The 20,854-nt window shown below is 43.2% G+C and overlaps 1 protein-coding gene across 1 annotated transcript in view; it reads right to left on the bottom strand.

The window, feature by feature from the left end:
- Window positions 1-20,854, bottom strand: part of CARD14 (caspase recruitment domain family member 14) — a 122,378-nt gene that overhangs the window by 56,833 nt on the left and 44,691 nt on the right. Inside the window, exons 5-6 of the mRNA XM_082271736.1 lie at window positions 18,658-18,774; window positions 5,850-5,975 (exon numbers count right to left, since the gene is read on the bottom strand). Of these exons, the coding sequence (XP_082127862.1) occupies window positions 5,850-5,975; window positions 18,658-18,774 (243 nt within the window). The remainder of the gene's footprint in view (window positions 1-5,849; window positions 5,976-18,657; window positions 18,775-20,854) is intronic.

Raw genomic sequence — 20,854 nt, 5'->3', positions numbered from 1 at the left:
CATGTAATGTGTCAAGACAGACATTGATTGATTAGGAATAAGCCCAACTGCTCTGAGTTCAGTTAAAGCAAGTTTCAGCAAACCAAAAAAAAATTTGGATGCCGAAACTGAACTCTACTAAAATCAAGGACAGCTGAATCTGTCAAGTGGGGGGTGTTAAAAATAGCATGGGGCACTAGGGGGAACATATATCAATGAATACAAAATGCATAAAAATGTATTTAAAAAATGCATTCAGCCAAGAGCAGTGATTTTTCTAAATATGTAAACATTACATTTCTTTTAAAAACAGGGGTGCAGAGAGATGTATAGAAAGTGCTTCAGCAGCACTGATATTTACAAAGGAAAAAAAAGTTAAACTTCCTGGCAAATGACATTTAGTTGCCATTTTTTTTTTGGGGGGGGGGGGGGGTTTTGTACCTTGGTCTCCCTTGGCAAAGCACCTTGACGCCATGTTGATAAGGACAAGGACCTCATCCTCACAACCCTGGCCCGGTGGTTGTTGGGGTATGTGGGTGGGGTGCTTATCGGAATCTGGAAGTTCCCTTTAATAATAAGGGGGCCCCCCAGATACCACCTCTCCTGCCTATGTGAATGAGTAGGGGGTTTATGGTTCTCCTACTCATTCACCTATCAATAAGGACAACCAATCATTTAACTAGTCCAGTGGCGTACCAATAGGGGGGGCGGGGGGGCGGTCCGCCCCGGGTGCCACACATCAGGGGGGTGTCAGCGAGCACCAGGGTGACACCCGGGGCCGGCCGCCGGACTGCCTCCGCCGCTCGCTGACACAGGAGCACAGAGGAGGAGAAAGAAACTGTATAGCAGTGAATGGGAGAGAGACTCATGAGCCCTGCATACACAGCGCCGGGAAATGCTGAAGTTAACTCTGCTAGATAATGAGAAGGCGATTGGTTGCTAGGACCGCCTAGCAACCAATCACCGGCTCATTAACTAGCACTGTAAACTTCGGCATTTCCCAGCGCTGACCGATGTGTATGCAGGGCTCGTGAGCCTCTCTCCCATTCTCTGCTTCAGTTCCTCCCTCTCTGCTCTCCTAATAAGGTAGGGGGGCGGGGGACAAATGTATTGTAAAGACAGTCGTTCTATTGGGGGGGGGGTCTGCATTGTAGAGGGGTTTTATGGGGGGGGGGTGTCTGCATTGTAGAGGGGTTTTATTGGGGGGGGTCTGCATTGTAGAGGGGTTTTATTGGGGGGGGGGGTCTGCATTGTAGAGGGGTTTTATTGGGGGGGGGGGTCTGCATTGTAGAGGGGTTTTATTGGGGGGGGGAGTTGTCTGCATTGTAAAGGGGTTCTATTGGGGGGCTTGTATTGTAAAGTGGTTCTATTGGGGGGGTCTGCATTTTAGAGGGGTTCTATGGGGGGGGGGTTTGTATTGTAAAGGGTTCTATTGGGGGGGGGGTTGTATTGTAAAGGGGTACTATTGGGGGGTTTGTATTGTAAAGGGGTTCTATTGGGGGGGTCTGCATTGTAAAGGGGTACTATTGGGGGTGTTTTTATGTAAAGGGGTTCTATTGGGGGGTTTGCATTGTAGAGGGGTTCTATTGGGGGGGTTTGTATTGTAAAGGGGTTCTATTGGCGGGGGCTTTGTATTGTTAAGGGGTTCTATTGGGGGGCTGTATAATGTAAAGGGTTCTATTGAGGGGGGGCGAGGGCTATGTCATGTAAAGGGTTCTATTGGGGGGTGCGGAAACTGTGTAATGTAAAGGGTTCTATGGGGGGGGGGGGGGGTGGGGGCTGTGTAATGTAAGGGGTTCTTTTGGGGGGCAGGGGCTGTGTAAAGTGAAGGGTTCCATGGGGGATGGGGGCTGTGTAATGTAAGGGGTTCTATTGGGGGACGGGGGCTGTATAATGGAAAAGGTTCTATGGGGGGCGGGAGCTGTGTAACATAAAGGTTTCCAATGAGGGGGGTGTGGGCTGTGTAATTTAAAGGGTTCCAATGGGGGGGGGCTGTGTAATGTAAAGTGTTCCAATGGGGGGCTGTGTAATGTAAAGGGGTCCAGGGGTACGGGGGCTGTGTAATGTAAAGGGTTCCAATGGGGGGGCTGTGTAATGTAAAGGGGTCCAGGGGTACGGGGGCTGTGTAATGTAAAGGGTTCCAATGGGGGGGGGCTGTGTAATGTAAAGGGTTCCAATGGGGGGGCTGTGTAATGTAAAGGGGTCCAGGGGTACGGGGGCTGTGTAATGTAAAGGGGGTCTTCCTACATTTTACTCACAGTTATTACTGCAGTCCTATAGATTTTTTTTCTGCATTTTCTGAAAGCGCACCAAAAGTCTTGCATGCTGCATCTTTGGCGCGCTTTCAGAAAACAGGAAAATCATTTTTTTGGGGGGAGCGACACCATGGTTTACTGCACCAGGTGACACCAACCCTAGTGACACCACTGGCAGTAGCACACAGTAAGTATGCCACTGCCAGTTACATGTATTTCTGTCTGGCGCCTCAAGTCAATAGGCGCCGTTTTTGCAGAGGAGGCCTGGTCGCCGGGTCAATGTGTGGTTTGTCGCCTGCACGCCGGGGGGGGGGGGGGGGGTGCCAGATATAGGATCCGCCCTGGGTGCCAAATGCTCTAGGTACGCCCCTGAACTAGTCCTTTATTAAATAAATAAAAAAGCCAGAAAAATGTCCTCCCTTCAATCACAATGCCCACCACTCGCTGAAAAAAAAAGTCAACCTGGCATTCTTGACTGATTCTAACAGTACCAACTAGCCAAATGACAGATCCCCAAGCTGACATCTCCTATTAAAGGGAAGGGGCAGGTGACATCATTGCTCACGTATGGCCATGGCCATACATGGACAACAGTATTGCCAAATATGGCCATGTGGCCCTTTTTAGGCACTGTTGTAACCTCCTCCCCAATCCCTACCCATTTTCTTAACTGAGTGGATATTCCCAATCATGTAATTTACTGGGCTGGGAGATGTAAGCACCAGCTGCTTCTTTAGCAACCATGTTCACTTTTCTACACACCAAATGCCCTAAATGTTTAACATTTGGACAAACTTCTGAACAGCCAATGTTAGGTCAGTAATCCGTTTTTGTTTTTTTTTCTTTGCACAGGTTTGGATATTCTTTACCACATTCACTAGGCTAAGGGAAACACTCTATTTGCCTTTAGTAAATCAACCTCTATACCATTCACAATATAAATCAGATAGCGACACATTTTCCAGGTTAATAAGAAATATTGCATAATAATATTTAGCATTTTTTCTTTGGACCAGCAGTTGAAACTTTAGGCTCATTTTTACTTTTTTCAGGATCTCCATGTAAAGTCTGTTATTTACAGAATTTATAAGCCTAAGCTGAAATTTATAAACATAACTGAAATAACCTAAAGACTGAATCATCTTAGTGACTTTATCAGACTGAGGGTTAAAAAAAATATATAAAACATCTATTTAAAATAAATAAACATAAAAAAAAAAAAAAAAACTTAAAAGGTGACGTCAGGCAAACAGCTAATCACACAAATGAAACACCAATATGGGGATTTATATTTCTGCCTATCCAGTTCTACCATATAGCACAGTCCTGTTGGGAAGGATAGGAGATCTGATTTTTTTGTTTTTGTTTTGTTTTTGCACACATTTTGCAGTACATTTACATACATTCGCAGTGCTTTTTAAAAATGTTTTTCTTTATTTGAATGTATTATTTAGTAATTTCCACTTACATGCGTTTGCATGCACTCACATGCATTAGCAGTGCTTTTACATTTTGAGTTAATGTGCATTTGCAGTGTGTTCTGATGTGAAAAAATGCAGCATGCTGCACTTTTTAAATGGACTTGAAAGCACTGCATTGGTGAAAACTAGGCTCATTGAAATACATTAATTTTTCATGCATATGCATTTGTACTGCATTTAAAAAGATTGATGACCTCATCTCTGTCACTCTGCTCTCTTCTCCTATCAGCATCCTCCTTGCTTTTCAACCAAACTGACAGTAGTGGCTGGTGCTTTGGGGGAGCAGGGGCGCTGCCCCCCTATCCATGTGTCGGGCCCCCTAATCTACATGCTGGGCGCCGGACGCATGGGGTTCAATGGGGCTTTTTATTAATTTTTTTAGCATGTGATTAGAGCCAGAGGCTCTAATAGGCTAAAAAAAAAAAAAAAAAAAGGGTGGGCTCGGGGTGCAGAGCACTGCGCCCTGAGCCCACCCAGTTGTGTGACAATAGCGAATGAAAATTCACTTTTGTCACACGGATCCTCCTCCTGGCTAATCAGGAACGGGTCCTGAGACCCTTTTCCCGAATGGCTGAAAGGAGAAGCCATGTCATTGGTCATGGAGGAGGAGATAGGAGACACAGAAGACTGAGGGAGAAGAAGCCAAAGCCGCCACCGCTTGCTGCTGCACATGGTTAGATGTCCAGGCATCCAGGCAGGGTGAGTGAGCTGCAGGGGTCCTGCTTGGGGTCCTGGGGGGGGGGGTATGGTGTGCGGCCTGGTGTGTTCCGGGGGGGGGATATGGTGCGGTCCGTTTGACGCCCCCTCATCCCCCCCCCCCCCGGCCCATGGAGCACCAGCCGCCACTGCAAACTGACTAATTCCTTGTGCTGTTTCTCCTTTTCCCAATGTGATCTCTGCTGTACAAGGACTGTGAATGGCTGATATCAAGCCAAGTTTCTGTTCTTACACTTCTTGCATTTAAAACAAAAATACATTAATGATAAAATAATGAATTAGGAGCGGTATTAAATCATGCATTTTATATCTGCCTGGAGTTTAGCTTTACACAATTAATCCTATTGTTTAGCCTACTTACACAACATTCAGTTATGCTATAAATTATTGTTAAAATCAAAATCTGTCTAGTACAGCCTCTCTCAACCTTCTAAGGCTGGATACACACTATGCAACTTTTGCTGGTAGATTTGCTTTAGATTTACTTTCTACTATGTAGTGTAAGGGCCTGCCTGATTGCATTCAAATTGAAAGTGTTTAGGTTTGACCTCAGATTATATGGTTTTGGTAAATCTAAAGGAAAAAATCTAAAGACAATTGTATAGTGTGTATGGCCCATTACTCCAAAGGAACCCTGGAAATAATCTCAGGTCTCAGGGAAAGCCTGCTAAAATCAGTTAATCAGGGAAGAATGACCCTTACATTGGTAGCCAGTGAGAAGAATCCCCCCATTACAATGGTGGTCAGAATGCCACCCTTAAGGGCCATACACACTATAGGATTTTCTGAAGACTTTTTCCTTCAGATTTACCTTTTCTATGTAGTGCAAGGGCCTGCCTGATTGCATACAAATTGAAAGTGTTTAGGTTTGACCTCATATTATATGGTTTTGGTAAATCTAAAGGAAAATGTCTTCAGAAAATCTTATAATGTGTATGGCCCATTACTGTCAACCAACAAGATCATTGATGTCTTACCGCTGGTTCTGCCAAGTGGCACTGGAACTATGCAGGTACCATCAAATGGGAGGTCAATTGGCACAACTCAATGAACCTCTAACAACCTCTGGAGAAACCTTGGTTGAGAATGGCTGATCAAAAAATGTAAATGGTGCATTGCTGCTGGTTTTGCCAAGTGGTGTTAGCTCTGGAACTATGCAGGCATCATCAAATGGGAGGCTGATCAACCACAGTTCAAGGAACCTCTAGCAACATTTGGAGGAACCCTAGGGTTCCATGAAACTCGAGTTGAGAATGGCTGGTCTAGTAGCATAAAGCTCAACATTATAGAACTACTTTGCTTCAAATTCTAATTTTTACCATTAAATTTGGAAATCTGATTTAAACCATAAAAAGAAGAAAAGGAGAGGACTACTGTCCCACTAAACACTGCTAAAGTCTCTAATATATGTAGGTACCTCATCACGCTCTTTTTGCAGGTCAGACACTTGATTGTGGAACGCGTCTGTCTTTTTTTTCAAGATATCATAGTTAGACTGCAAATGACGACTCTCCTGAAGCATGGTCTCCTTTTCCTTCTGCCACTGCAAAACAAACCATATCACAAATGTCACAGTGCACCCCGTATCAAGGCAAATTACTTTTTTAGTTTTGGATAGAGTGGAGAGAGATTGGAACCCCTGTCAGTTTTTGTTAATGCTGTCTGTGCCTCCATTAGGGAGAATCATCCTCTCTATTTGTCCTGTTTACCATTATCCCAGAAAGTGACAGAAAATCCCAAATTATGAGTTGCTCCCAGTACAGGAATAGAGAGGAAATCTTCCTAGGTAAACTAGTACTAGTGACAACCAGGGTTTCCCTCACTTTGTAGGGATTTCTTCTCACTTCCTGTTTTGTTTATGGGACAGGAAATAAAAGGAAATCTCCCTATTGGGAGCAAGGTGACAAAAAAAAAAACTGACAGGGGTTATAATCCTCCCTTATTCTATCCAAAAAAAAACTTTAGTTCTACTTTAACCACTTGATCTGCAGAAAGTTTACCCCCCTTTATGACCAGGCCATTTTTAGCTTTTTTTGCAGTGCATTACTTTAACTAACAGTTATGCAATGCTGTACCCAAATGAAATGTATATCATTTTTTCCCCTACAAACAGAGCTTTCTTTTGGTGGTATTTAATCACCACTGGGTTTTTTATTTTTTTTGCTATAAATGAAAAAAGACCAAACATATTGAAAAAGTATTTTTTTTTTACTTTCTGCTATAAAACATATAACACATATCTGCCAATAGAAAAAAGGTAAAAAATCTAATTTCTTCATAACTTTAAACCAATATGTATTCTGCTACATATTTTTGGTCAATAAATTCCAAAAAGCGTATATATATTGGTTATAGTGTCTACAAACTATGGTATATATATATATATATATATATATATATATATATATATATATATATATATATATATATATATATCCATATGCAAAAAACAATATATTATTGTTACTTCCTATATCTAACCAACCCAAAAATATATTAATTTCACACAGCTCCTGTTTTTTTGTTTTCTTTTCTTCATATTTGTCTGGATGTAATTCAGATATATTTTGTGTCTTTTGAATGTAATTAATTTCTTGTATTTTTGGTGTGTGTGCAATGCCAGTACAGTATGAACATGTGTAGGGCTCCGTCCCTGTACAGCAGCAGGTGTATGGCTCCATCCCTGTACAGCGACAGGTGTGTGGTTTCTCCCTGTACAGCGGCAAGTGTATGGTTTCTCCCTGTACAGCGGCAAAAGTATGGCACCGTCCCTGTACAGCGGCAAGTGTATGGCTCCGTCCCTGTACAGCGGCAAGTGTATGGCTCCGTCCCTGTACAGCGGCAAGTGTATGGCTCCGTCCCTGTACAGCGGCAAGTGTATGGCTCCGTCCCTGTACAGCGGCAAGTGTATGGCTCCGTCCCTGTACAGCGGCAGGTGTATGGCTCCGTCCCTGTACAGCGGCAAGTGTATGGCTCCGTCCCTGTACAGCGGCAGGTGTATGGCTCCGTCCCTGTACAGCGGCAGGTGTATGGCTCCGTCCCTGTACAGCGGCAGATGTATGGCTCCGTCCCTGTACAGCGGCAAGTGTATGGTTTCTCCCTGTACAGCGGCAAGTGTATTGTTTCTCCCTGTACAGCGACAAGTGTATGACTCCATCCCTGTACACGGCAGGTATATGGCTCCGTCCCTGTACTCCAGCGAGGTGTGTATAAAAATATATATAAAGGAATAATACAACATTTCTGTTCAGCCTCTGTGGATGAATGTAACCAAAAAATAAAAAATAAAAAATCACAAAAAATGATTCCTAAATAAAAGATTGCTACAGCATTGTATTCATGCATGACTGACTCACCTTTTTAGTTGGCCTAGGTCAGTGATAATGAACCTTGGCAACACAGGTGTTTTGTAACAACATTTCCCATGATGCTCACCTACACTGCAGAGTACATGAGCATTATGGGAAATGTAGGGCAAAAACATCTAGGGGGGGGGGGGGGTTAAGGATTACCATCACTGGCTAGGTAAAACATTCCAATACATTTTAGTTGTCTGTGTGCACCATTTTTAAAATAAAGCAATATCCAAAATAAATTGCAAATGGCACATAGTCGTTCGCCCTGGACCAGAAATGACACCAAATTGAGTTACACACATTCCAGGAATGGGTCACAATCAACTGGCTAATCATGGTGAGGGCCACTTTCAGCCGTGAAGAAATGGCATTCATATGCAAAGTAAGTGTGTGTGTGCGTGGGGGGGGGGGGTCTGTGCTTGTAATCAGAGCATTGATTACCACTGCAGACCCTTGGGGGATGCCACTAGAGCCACCAGGGATTGCTGACCCATGCCACCATTGATGCCAATCAGTGCTCAGGGAGCCTGTTAGTGCCCTCCTCATCAGTGCTGCCCATCATTACCATCTATCAGGGCTGCCCACCAGTGCCAATCATTGCCCATCAGTGCCACCTATCAATGCCCATCAATGCTGCATATCAGTGCTGCCTATTAGTGTCTCATCAGTGCCTGCCAGTGCAGCCTCATCAATGCTCGTCAGTGCAACAAAAAACATATTGATTTATCAAATTTTAATACATAAACAGAAACAAATTTTTTTAGGGGTCAAACATTTAGGTCTTCTTTTAGCCAAGAAAAAATAAAACCTTGCAGTGATCAAATACCACTAAAAGAAATCACTTTTTGTGTGAAAGGAATGTCATAAATTTGGGTTAGGTACAGGGTTGCATGACCGCGCAATTGTCATTCAAAATGCAACAGCATAAAACACTGAAAATTGGCCTGGGTAGGAAGGGGGTGTAACTGCCCTGTAAGGAAGTGGTTAACTATTGAAACATGGGACTAAATATTCCAAGAGTAATTATGCTCATCTCAATGGTTTAGTGGTTAGTGCTCCTATCTGAGAGCATGAGTTCAAATCAGAAGTATGCCATCACCTCCTTAAATTTTAGACAACTGTAAATAAATACTGAAACTTGGCAAATGCATAATTGCACCCTGCACATATGCATGTCTGTTTCTTGAATATACGTGGCCATTGACATGCAATTTTAGGTCATGTAGCCAATGTATTACTATGTCGCAAAAAAATAATGAAACACAACAGTGAGCACACAGGGTGTTATCATGGTTGGGCCTTGAACTCATGACCTAGCAATCTTTGTCTATGAGCATAGACCACTTCACCAAAGTGCTGAATACAATCAGACATGCCTGAAAGTTTCAGATGAATAAAGAATGAAGATAGCTAATTAGACAGCTGTGTAGTCTGCTATTAGTAAATCTAAAGTTTAAAACACATAAGATACATAACTATACCTAAAAAATAAAATAAACCATAATAGATGACATTGCTGTGTAATAGTGATTCAGAATAGACAAATTTCCTTTTATGAAAAACACAAATGGAATTTGGTTAACTCCAAACCCAAATTCACTAAAGCACCTAGTTGAAGGTTTAACTCCAGCAGCTTCACCTCATTAAAATGCTAATGAGTTTAGGTTGGAGTTATTTTTGGAAAAGTGAGCAGCTCTACTCCAAACTTATAGTGAATTAGCCCCCCCGTCACATGAGATAAGGCGATTATTCTTCCTGCTGGTGCATAACAAGGAGTTCTGGAAACTTTATGTAATAATCAGCAGTTATTTAATTTCTGTTAAACTCCATTTTTCATGATTATGATGTTTATTCTGTATTTGATGTTCTTTTCTTTTTGGTAAACTCCAATAAAAAGATTGAAAGAAAAAATTCAGGTTACATTAGACTCTAGGGAGTATTGAAATAAAAATTCATGGCTTTGGTTTGAGCAAATAAAGAATGGTTCTAAATGTAAAAAAAAACCTCCATTTTTAATAAAAAGAAAAAAAAACCCCCAAAAAACAAGGAAAGTTGTCAAAGCTGTGGGAGGAGGAATATTTATAATAATAAATTACATTAAAATTCAGAGGAGGGGGGTAGGACTGTGGGTGAGGGAGCGGGCTGTGAGCATGGTGGAATAGTTGGATGGGTGGTTGGGGGATGGGGTGGCGGGTTGGTTAGGGCTGAAAGGTAAAATTACCTTTCAGGGGGGGGGGATGGGAGGGTTGGAAATATGCTAGGTGGCAAGAGGGAATGTATGAACTGCTCAATAGGGTGGCAAAAAAAAAAAACTTTGGAAGTAAGATGAATGGTGATAGTAGCTTTTGAGTTGGTGAGATGAACACAGGGCGGTGGAGGTGGATGATAGTTATGGATTATGGAAGAGGTGTATCTTGAAGCTTGTGGGCCCCGATGCAAAAGTTGACTTGGGGCCCCCCACTACCATCCGCCTCTTTTATTGCGCACTTGCCCTGGGCTCTCTGAGTTTTCTGAGTAATGCGGAAATCGCTTTTTCCCAGGCACAGTATAAAACAGGGCTAGACAACCTTTGAGGGGTGAAGATCTACCTGAACAACATACAAGAGATCAAAGATTACTAGGGTTCAGTTTTTTTAAGAAATTTACTAGCAAGGCCTAACTAAATAGAAAGAAGACTTAGAAACATATTATAAAAACAAATGTCACTGTAAAAATGTAATCTTGGTCTACCTTAAAATTGGACAGTGTCAGTCAGTAGGGCAGTGAACAGAGTCAGTAAGGCCGTAGACTGTGTCAGTTTAGCAGTGGACAGTATCAGTAGAGGAGTGGACGGTGTCAGTAGAGGAGTGGACGGTGTCAGTAGGGCGGTGGACAGTGTCAGTATGGCAGTAGACGGTGTCAGTAGGGCAGTGGACGGTGTCAGTAGGGCAGTGGAAAGTGTCAGTAGAGCAGTAGACGGTGTCAGTAGGGCAGTGGACGGTGTTAGTAGGGCAGTGGAAAGTGTCAGTAGAGCAGTAGACGGTGTCAGTAGGGCAGTGGACGGTGTCAGTAGGGCAGTGGACGGTGTCAGTAGGGCAGTGGAAAGTGTCAGTAGAGCAGTAGACAGTGTCAGTAGGGCAGTGGACGGTGTCAGTAGGGCAGTGGACGGTATCAGTAGATCAGTAGACGGTGTCAGTAGGACAGTATCAGAAGGGCAGTGGACAGCATCAGAAGGGAAGTGGACAGCGTCAGAAGAGCAGTGGGAAGCGTCAGATGGACAGTGAACGGTGTCAGTATAGCAGTGGATGGTGTTAGTAGAGTGGAGGAAGGTGTCAGTAAAACAGTGGATGTGTCAGTAAAGCAGTGGACATGTCAGTAAAACAGTGATGGTGTCAGCAATGATATTGGCTCTTTACCATGTGATCAACTGTGTCCAATCACAGCTGATCACATGTAAACATATGCAGGTTATCGGCATTTCCCTTCTTCACCACTGTCACTGTTTGAGGAAAACACAGGCAGGGACATGCCTGTGACAGGGGACATTTACACAGATAATCAGGGTACTGATCACCAATGCAAGCCTTATCAGTGCAGCCTCATCAGTGCAGCTTATCGGTGGCCATCAATACAGCCTCATCAGTTCCAATCAGTGCTCATCAGTGCATCCTATCAGTGCCCATCAGTGCAGCATATCAGTACCCATCAGTGCAGCATATCAGTGCCCATCAGTGCAGCCTATCAGTGCCCATCAGTGTAGCCCATCAGTGCCCATCAGTGCAGCCTATCAGTGGCCATCAGTGAAGCCCAATCAGTGTAACATATCAGTGCCCATCAGTGCAGAATATCAGTGTCTATCATTGCAGCAAATCAGAGCTGCCTTATCAATGCAGCCTCATCAGTGCCCATCAGTGCAGCTTATCAGTGCCCATCAGTGCCACCTCATCAGTGGGGAAGGGAGTTAGGGCTGGCAGTAAGCAGAGAAGGAAAATTTTCGGACACCACCTCCAGTCCCAGTCCGCCCACTACAGCATGTAGGGACATAGGTACATCCCTGCTTGCTGGAGAAAACTACAAATGAGATGTGCCAAGACCGGAGGAAAAGCAGTGACCGATTTTCCAAACAGGAAACCACTGGGATTTAATGTTTTTATTTTAAAATCATCAGGCTATTTTAGATCAGCTACTGAATTAACAAGAAGATGGATGGCATATTTGGTGAAGGTAGGAGATCAGCAACAAGGACATGCAAAAAAGTTTTTGCCCGGAGTTTTCCTTTAGGTGAAATCTCACCTATGAAACCCAAACAGCAAAAAATTAGCTGGCAGGGGTTTTAATCACCCTCTATTTAACCACTTGCCGACCGCCGCACGACTATCTACGTCGGCGGTCAGCCCCTCACAGGCAAACTAACGTAGGTCTACGTCGCTTGCCTGTGAGGGTCTAGGGAGCGAGAGCGAGCCCCCGGAGGCGCACTCCCGCGCGGTCACGGACCCCCCCGCGCGTGTGACCGGCGGACCCGATGTCCGCCGGCCACTCTGCGATCGGCGGGGGAGAGGGAGAAAGTCAGGCAGCTTGTGTAAACAAGCTGCCTGTCATTCTCCTCGGTGTAAAGACACTGATCAAACGGATCTACTATGTAGATCCGTTGATCAGTGTCCTTACAGCTCAAGCCACAGCCAATCACAGTAGAAAGCACGCCCCTAGGGACACACAAAGCCCCTCCCTCCCAAATAAAGTTAACCCCTTCACTACCAGTGTATTTTTACAGTAACAGTGCATATGTATAGCACTGATTACTATAGAAATGTCACTGGTAACCCTAAAAGTGTCAAAAATGTCAGTCAAGGGTCCGATCTGTCCGCCGCAATGTCGCAGTACCGCAAAAAAATCGCAGATCGCCGCCATTACGCGTTAAAAAAAAAACAACAAAAATGACAAAAATCTTTCCCTTTGTTAGTAAACGCGATAACTTTTGCGCAAACCAATCAAAATACGCTTTTTGCAATTTTTTTTACCAAACATAGGTAGCATAAAACAAATTGGCCGAAAATGTTAAAAAATTTTGATTTTTACATTTTTTTTGGGGGAATTTCATATAAAAAAATGTGAAAAATATTGCTATTTTTGCAAAATTGACGCTCTTTTTTTGTTTATAGCGCGTGATCAAAAAATCGCATAGGTGATCAAATACCACCAAAAGAAAGCTCTGTTTGTGGGAAAAAAAAGGACGCCAAATTTGTTTAGGTACAGCGTCGCACGACCGCGCAATTGTCTGTTAAAGTCACGCAGTGCCGAATCGCAAAATACCCCCTGGTCGTTTAGCAGCCAAATCCTCCGGGGCTTAAGTGGTTAATAAAAAATTGTTTTGTGAAACATTTACTTTAAAACTGAAGTTCAAAGGGTAACTCCACTTTTGTAAGGAAAAAAAAATAGCAAATAAAGAAAAAACAATATAGTGTATACAATTGCGACACAAACCATATTGTCATTGAATGTTATTAAAAATGACCTTTCCTTTTCAATCTGCAGCTGTTGTAATTTTCTGAAATTGCAATGCAATATGGCTACCTGGAGCTGTTCTATACACAGAATGTATACTGACCACACCCCAGATACATAATTTCCTGCTTGTGTGATTGGCTCACCAATTTTCCCAGAAGTCTGCACTAAGATTTCTAGCATCCTCTGTAATCAAAATGTCATTTTTGGTGAGATACTTCTAATAGGAGCACGTCTAAAGGGATGCAGGCCCAGAAGATTAACTCATTAGTGTCCTGCAGCTGCCACAGCTGACAGATAATCATGAAACCACTCCCATTTGACCCACTCAGCACAGAGGCACAGAAGAACAAACAAGGATTTCTTCAGAATAACAAAAGGTAGGAACCTGCAACAAAGTTTGATAACAATCCCTGCATTGTACAGAGATCACCCAGAGGGGAATGTTTTTTTTCTCAACAAAAGTGGAGTTACGCTTTAAGCATTTTTACATTAATCCAGCTCGGCCTCATAAAATATGTATATACCATACCTGTGGGATTCCTCTAGAAGCTGGAGAATACTATAAAAGTCACCACCACTGCAGTGATTTCCACTTGCTTCCTGGTCCTGCACTGAGCAGCTGCCTGCTGCATTGCGAACACAGGAGGTCATTTGTTCAGCAAAGGCACCATTCAGAAAACACTTTCCATTTCCTCAATGAATGCAAAGTGTTCCCTGATTGAACAAAGCTGAACAGAGGAGCAAGGATGTCACAATGTTCATTGCATTGGAGGAAGTTCATCGGTTCTCTAAGTCAGCACTCCTACAGGAAAGACCTTTTCTTTGTCTGACGAAAAAAATAACCTAGTCTTCTACAGAGCATATTGAGGAGATAAGAAGCAGATAGGTCAGGGATCAAAAAGGCGTAAAGATCATATCCAACCAAAACCATCGAAAAAACGAAAAGAGATGCTGAGCACCCTGCTCCTGCGCTCAGAACTGGGTCTTCAGGCTGCCTCTAACATGGAACTCCACTTGGCATCCACTATGGCTAAGCTTTGCTGCCCTCAACGACCAGGGACGGTCAACCAAACACTGCAAATAAAGACAAAAAAGGGGGGGCGCACCAGCCTAGCGCATTATCCTTGGCGGGCTTTTAATAACATAAATTTTAAAATCAGCTACTCACAAACATTCGTGATATTCCAGCATTTCAATTCCATAGAACAGTCTCTTTACAAAAGTCCAATGTCTCGTAGAGACGGAGGGCTGACGCGTTTCGAGGCCGTGCCTCTTCCTCAGAGCCTGAAGGCAATGCCTGGATCCATGGTTTAAATACAATGGACCAGGCCCCACATGACCCTCAGAATTGTAAGAGGAGACACCGCCCTTACGGGCGTAGCTACACAACTGATAAACCAAAACAAACTTCAATCAGTACATTCTATGGATCTATACACTGAGCTTGCATGATATCCATTTACACATAGCCTTCATAATGAATACTAAAGAGTACACGTAAACGTAAATGCTCATAGTGCTCGGCAATAACAGCCCAGGGCATTGTATCCCCCTCACACAGTAAGCAAATGGCACCAGGGGGCAGAAATCCAATAGCATGGTGAATATATATCCAATATGAAAGACAAATACACAATACCCACACACAAAGGAATGGCTACTGCTATATTTAGTGAATAATAAATGTTCATCTGTTGGTGGTAGTGGCATGATAATTACCTATAAAAGCTGCCCTGTCGGTCCCAGATGGCAAAGCCATAGCGGAGACATGCTGGAACAGTGTAAACCGGCGGTGGAACGCACGCCGCCCATCCCGGAACAGCCGTGCGCACCACCAATCCAACGTCACTGACTTCTGGATGGTCCAAAACCATACCTGCCAACTGTCCCATTTTTGCCGGGACAGTCCCGGCAAATAGGACCCTGTCCCAGGTATCTTAATTTGTCCCGGCTGGCCGTAAATGCCCGTTACGGGCAGCCGATGCCCGTAAAAAAAAATGGTTGTGGGCCAACATCGTAACGGCGCATGCGCGGTTCTGACGCCTGCCAGGCTTGGGAAAGCTTGTACAAGCTCCGCCAGGCAGGCGCATGCACAGTTATGTAATGATGCCGCCTGGCGCCATTTTTAAATCAAACGCACTAGTTCTCAGCAGCGCCTCGCTGGCGCCGGCCGCCACAGTCAGCTGCAGAGCAGAGAAGGTCCCTCACCCGGAAGTGCTGCTGGACACTACTTACCCCTTGCAGGGGATGAACATATTATACATATTATTCTGTGGAGGGTGAGAAAGCCTTTAATTTTGAATGGGTTTTGGGGCCAATCTCTGACAAGTAGAAGCATTCAAAGGTGAAAATGTAAGAGATAGGCAGAGGCACTTCCTGGAATTAAAAAACAGGACTACAAGGACCATTGGAAACTTATTCTGCACCTACTACCCTTCATCAAAAATAAACACAGGATTTATGAGTGCAAGGATTTGCTTACAAAAATATTAGCATGCATTAAAACTTGCTAAAGCATATATTAAAAAAAAACATTTTAAATTACAATTTCAGCCTAAAGGGAGGGCAAATGTAACCAAAGTGTTTTCAATGAGCATGTGTCACTTATGATAATTCATTATATGTGCACCTCCCTTTTCAATTTCCTGTATTTCTCTCTTTATTGAGTAGACTCTATAATGTGATGATAAGTAGGCAGAAATTAATTTTGTGGAGTGGGTGGAGCTTCAGGGAAGTGGGTGTGGTAATTGATAGCTGTGCTGCAAAGTGTCCCTGGAATTTTTTTTCAAATATTGGCAACTATGCCAAAACAGATTTCAGTTTTGAATGAACACCATTGGGTTGTATAACCTTCTAGCCCTTTAACTTTCTCAAAAACTAATAATGACATTTCCATGGAGTAGTTTGAGCTTCTTCCCTCTCTTACATGACCGCAACAAAGGTTTACTCTCTTGGAGATGGACTTCCCCTTTGCTTTCTGTAAAATCCATGGATGAACTATGAAGCTACCAATTAAACTTTCAATGGTTATAGAGTTGGTTATAGAGTTGGTCATTGTGGAATATTGTACTGGGGGTATATGTCTTATGGCAGCCATACATTGAGAGGATTTTGGCCATTTCCTGCTGAAGCAGCTAAAATTGGAGCCGTGGGTGGCCCTGTTGGCATTCTCCTGTTTGACTTTCTTTTATCTGAAAATCAAAGGCACATAGGAAGGAAAGGGCGGGGGATTATTGGCCGAACAGTGGATGCATCTAATCACTAGGGATGATCGAACTTTTGAAAAGCTCGGTTCGACCAGAACATCCAAATTTCCCGAAAGTTCGGTTCGGATTCCAGAACCCCATTGAAATCAATGGGACCCGAACTTCTCGAATCAAAAAAACACCATTTTGAAGCCCTAAAACCCAATAAATGCCCCTAAAAAGTGCCTAGGGTTCTAGGTCATGCCCCAGGGACTATGAATCAGGCAAAAAAAGTTCTTAAAAATTGTAGTTTTTGATAGAGAGCCAATTATTGAAAAAATTATTGGTAAAAAAAAAAAAGATTTCTTTGGATTTAGTGTCTGGGGGGGGTCTAAAAAGTGTACCTGTGAAGTTTCAGCTCTGTAGCATGTCCAGAACCAGAAAAAACATAATTTTTCTTAGAATTTCAGTAGCGCAGGGATGGTGTTACCCTCCTTTCACACCTGGGCGTTTTTGTTTCAGGCGTTTTTCATGCATTTTTGGGGATTTTTTTTAACTTCTGTATAGGGGTATATATATATATATGTGTGTGTGTGTGTATGTATACATACATATATATATATGTATACCCCTAACCCAGAATCTGCATAGTGGGGTCACCCTGACATGGTGGCAGAGTTCGGTCACCATGACATGGCAGAGTCAGTTCACCCTAAACTACACTAAGGTCACCCTGACATGGCAGAGTCAGTTCACCCTTAACGACACTACACTCACCCTGACATGGCAGAGTCAGTTCACCATAAACTACACTACGGTCACCCTGACATGGCAGAATCAGGTCACCGTAAACTACACTACGGTCACCCTGACACATATATATATATATATATATATATATATATATATATATATATATGTATACCCCTAACCCAGAATCTGCATAGTGGGGTCACCCTGACATGGTGGCAGAGTTCGGTCACCATGACATGGCAGAGTCAGTTCACCCTAAACTACACTAAGGTCACCCTGACATGGCAGAGTCAGTTCACCCTAAACTACACTACACTCACCCTGACATGGCAGAGTCAGTTCACCCTAAACTACACTACGGTCACCCTGACATGGCAGAATCAGGTCACCGTAAACTACACTACGATCACCCTGACACTTAAAGCTATCCCTACAAAAACTAGATTTTTGAATCTAACTATAGTGGTATATAGTACCCTAACTACACTGCATATCCCTTTCCTCACACTAATAATTGCAAAATGACACTGGAGCTTTACAAGCAGCAGGAGAAACACAAATTCTTCCACTCTCTTCCACAGCCTCTGTATTACAGTGCTAGAGGTTTAGCGGGGCTATGTTATATACTGGGGGGCATATTCACTCCTGATTGGCCTTTGGACCCCGTAGTCACTCCAATCACATTCCTAGCAGACTCCTGCCCCCTCAATTGGCTTTTACTGATGTTTCTGGGCCAATCACTGGCTTTTTAAGCCCAGTTCCTGTCCCATCGCATTTTGGGCGATTCTGGTGGCCGAATTCCAAACTTTTACCGCAAAAAGTTCGGAATTCGGCCGAATTTCGAACACCCAATGTTCGGGTCGAACCGATGGTCGACCGAACCGTTCGATCATCCCTACTAATCACAGTTATTGTTCAGGTATACTGGCAGCCGGGGGTGCCCGATGTCTGAATACAATATCTGGCAGGAGTGATTCATCCATCCAGATGTTTAGCATGAATAGGGGAATCAAGTGATTTCATAAGATGTATGGCCAGCTTCATACAATCTTTGATAAATATAGCAAGCAAGAAGCCACCTAATGATGAAATATTTAGAATGGACCATTTAATTAGGCACTACCTACAATATTACACACTCTTGGCAATATACTGTATGTACTGTCACTTCTTCCTTCTCTGGACAAAAATAACAAATCTACACTTTCATCGTCAGGTGCAAAATGGAAGTATAGCATTTGCAGCAGCCATGACACGATGGGAAAAGGGGGAAGGGGCTTAGTAGAAAGGACAGATCTTTAACTGTGTATGCCCCCTTTTGCACACATGGGCAATAGAGTATAAATGGTGACCCTGCCCGCATACAGGAAAGAACATTTTTATTTATTTATTTTGTATGCTATGATATTCTGGAATGTTGAAGTAAACAAGAAAGGTGGTCGCATACCATAATTTCAAATGCCTCTCCAGCTGCTATCTTCTTTTTGGCGACACAAAGCTGAGCCGACAACTCTTCAGAACTTGGTAAAACATCATCTGAGCACTTCTTTATGTTCAGTTCTGCCTGCAGGCATAAATATATGCCAAGAAAAAAAAAAAGCATTACTAGATATGCATTGACATTAAGTTTACTAAAGCCCTGTGTATGCATAAACTATTGCCCTTCTTTAATTTAAATTATTTTTTTTGCCATTTATTGATCTTTTGTTACCCATCAGTACCGATGATCACCTACCACCTCTTTTCAGCCACTTTCATGTCTACATGCAGCTGCATGACATTTCTGGAGATAGGTGTAATGATGGTGACAACAGTGGACCATATCTGCGTGATGTGTGTTGAAAGCCTGTGTGTCACTCTATAACAGGAAGTGGCTGAACAGAGATCATCATAGCAGGATAACCAGGTATTATTTTAATGAAATTTGTAGAGTTAAAAATGTTAAAAAGGACTTCTAAATGTATATTAACATTACAGTATAATGATGGGAATTCAATGAATGCTTAAAGTGATTTTAACCCTAGAAAGAAAAAAAAAATCTCTAGTTCCATTAAAGCATGATCAATATCACAGTGGTTTTGCAGTATTATTTGAACAATTCTGTGTTCTAAAATGCCTGGTTGATCCTGCCTAATCTTTTGTCCCCCTATGTGTACTGACCACACTAATCATGGCTGCTGATCCATGATACCGTGGTCAGTAGGGATGGGCTGTGTGTTCAACCCGAACATCAGCTGTTCGTGTGATTGCTGAATACACAAACAAATGGAGCGCGCGGGGGTAAGTTTGCCCTACAATGCACTGCACTCTTGCAATCACAGAACAATGTACTGTGAGAGCCATGATTGGCCAAAGGCAGAGTGCCTTTGGCCAATCATGGCTCAGGGGCTAAGTCCATGCCCCCCGCACTATATAAGGCTGCTACTTACATGGCAGCTGTGTATAGTGTGTGACAATAGAGATTAAGCAGGTAGTTAGTGGATAGTGTGTTCAGTCAGTTTAGTGTAGGCGTTGTAAGCATTGTAGTAGAAGTAATAGGCATTGTGATTGACAATGGATTTACATCAATGGACACTGTTATTTTAATTTAAACTTTTTTGATAAAGGCCTTGTCAAAAACAGTTTCCTTTGGTTCTTACTTTTTGACACTTTTTTTAGTGAATGGGTAGGGGTATGATATACCTGATACCCATTCACATGGCGACAAGGTGCTTTGGGGTGGGGGGGGGGGGGGGGGGTAGCCTCTCCCTAGTTATTTTACTTTTCCTGTAATATATGGCTGATTTAAATAAAGGTCTGAGACTACCTTTTATGAAGGCTACAACTGGTTGCGTCTGTAGTCTCAATTGTAGGCACATAAAGATTTTGATCCGTCTGTGTACTAGTAAGCCAAAACACATCTTCACCATTTTGTGGGGTTTAATATACATTATCTATTGCAGATTGTGAAGCTATTCTACCATTTTCTTCTGCTTTTTACAGAAAGAGCAGGCAAGCCCCATTACAGGATGATGGGAACATAAAGTTCGGAGGCCGCTACCTGGAAGTGACGTCAGCAAGCTTCGGGACGCGGCCTAGAAAGCATCAGGGTTGCCGTAACGACATGCTTTGTCAAAGTCCTTACATTGGTTTAACAGGACAGGTTCCACTCAGAACAGGCCTCGCCATGGTTGACCAAAGAAGTTGAGTGTATGTGCTCAGCGTCATATCTAGTCTTTGGGAAATAGATCTATAATTGCTACAGAGGTTGAAGGGGTGGGGGGGTCATCCTGTCAGTGCTCAGACCATATGTCGCACACTGCATCAAATTGGTCTGCATGGCTGTCGTCCCAAAAGGAAGCCTCTTCTAAAGATAATGCACAAGAAAGCCCGCAAACAGTTTGCTGAAGACAAGCAGACTAAGGACATGGATTACTTGAACCATGTCCTGTGGTCTGATGAGACCAAGATAAACTCTTTTGGTTCAGATGGTGTCAAGTGTGTGTGGCGGCAACCAGGTGAGGAGTACAAAGACAAGTGTGTTTTCCCTACAGTCAAGCATGGTGGTGGGAGTGTCATGGTCTGGGGCTGCATAACTTCTGCCGGCACTGGGGAGCTACAGTTCATTGAGGGAACCATGAATGCCAACATGTACTGTGACATAC

This window comes from Pelophylax lessonae (assembly GCF_965119305.1).
Source record: "Pelophylax lessonae genome assembly, chromosome: 11".
In the NCBI taxonomy this organism is placed as follows: Eukaryota; Metazoa; Chordata; class Amphibia; order Anura; family Ranidae; genus Pelophylax; species Pelophylax lessonae.
This window is presented reverse-complemented; position numbering and strand designations above follow the sequence as displayed.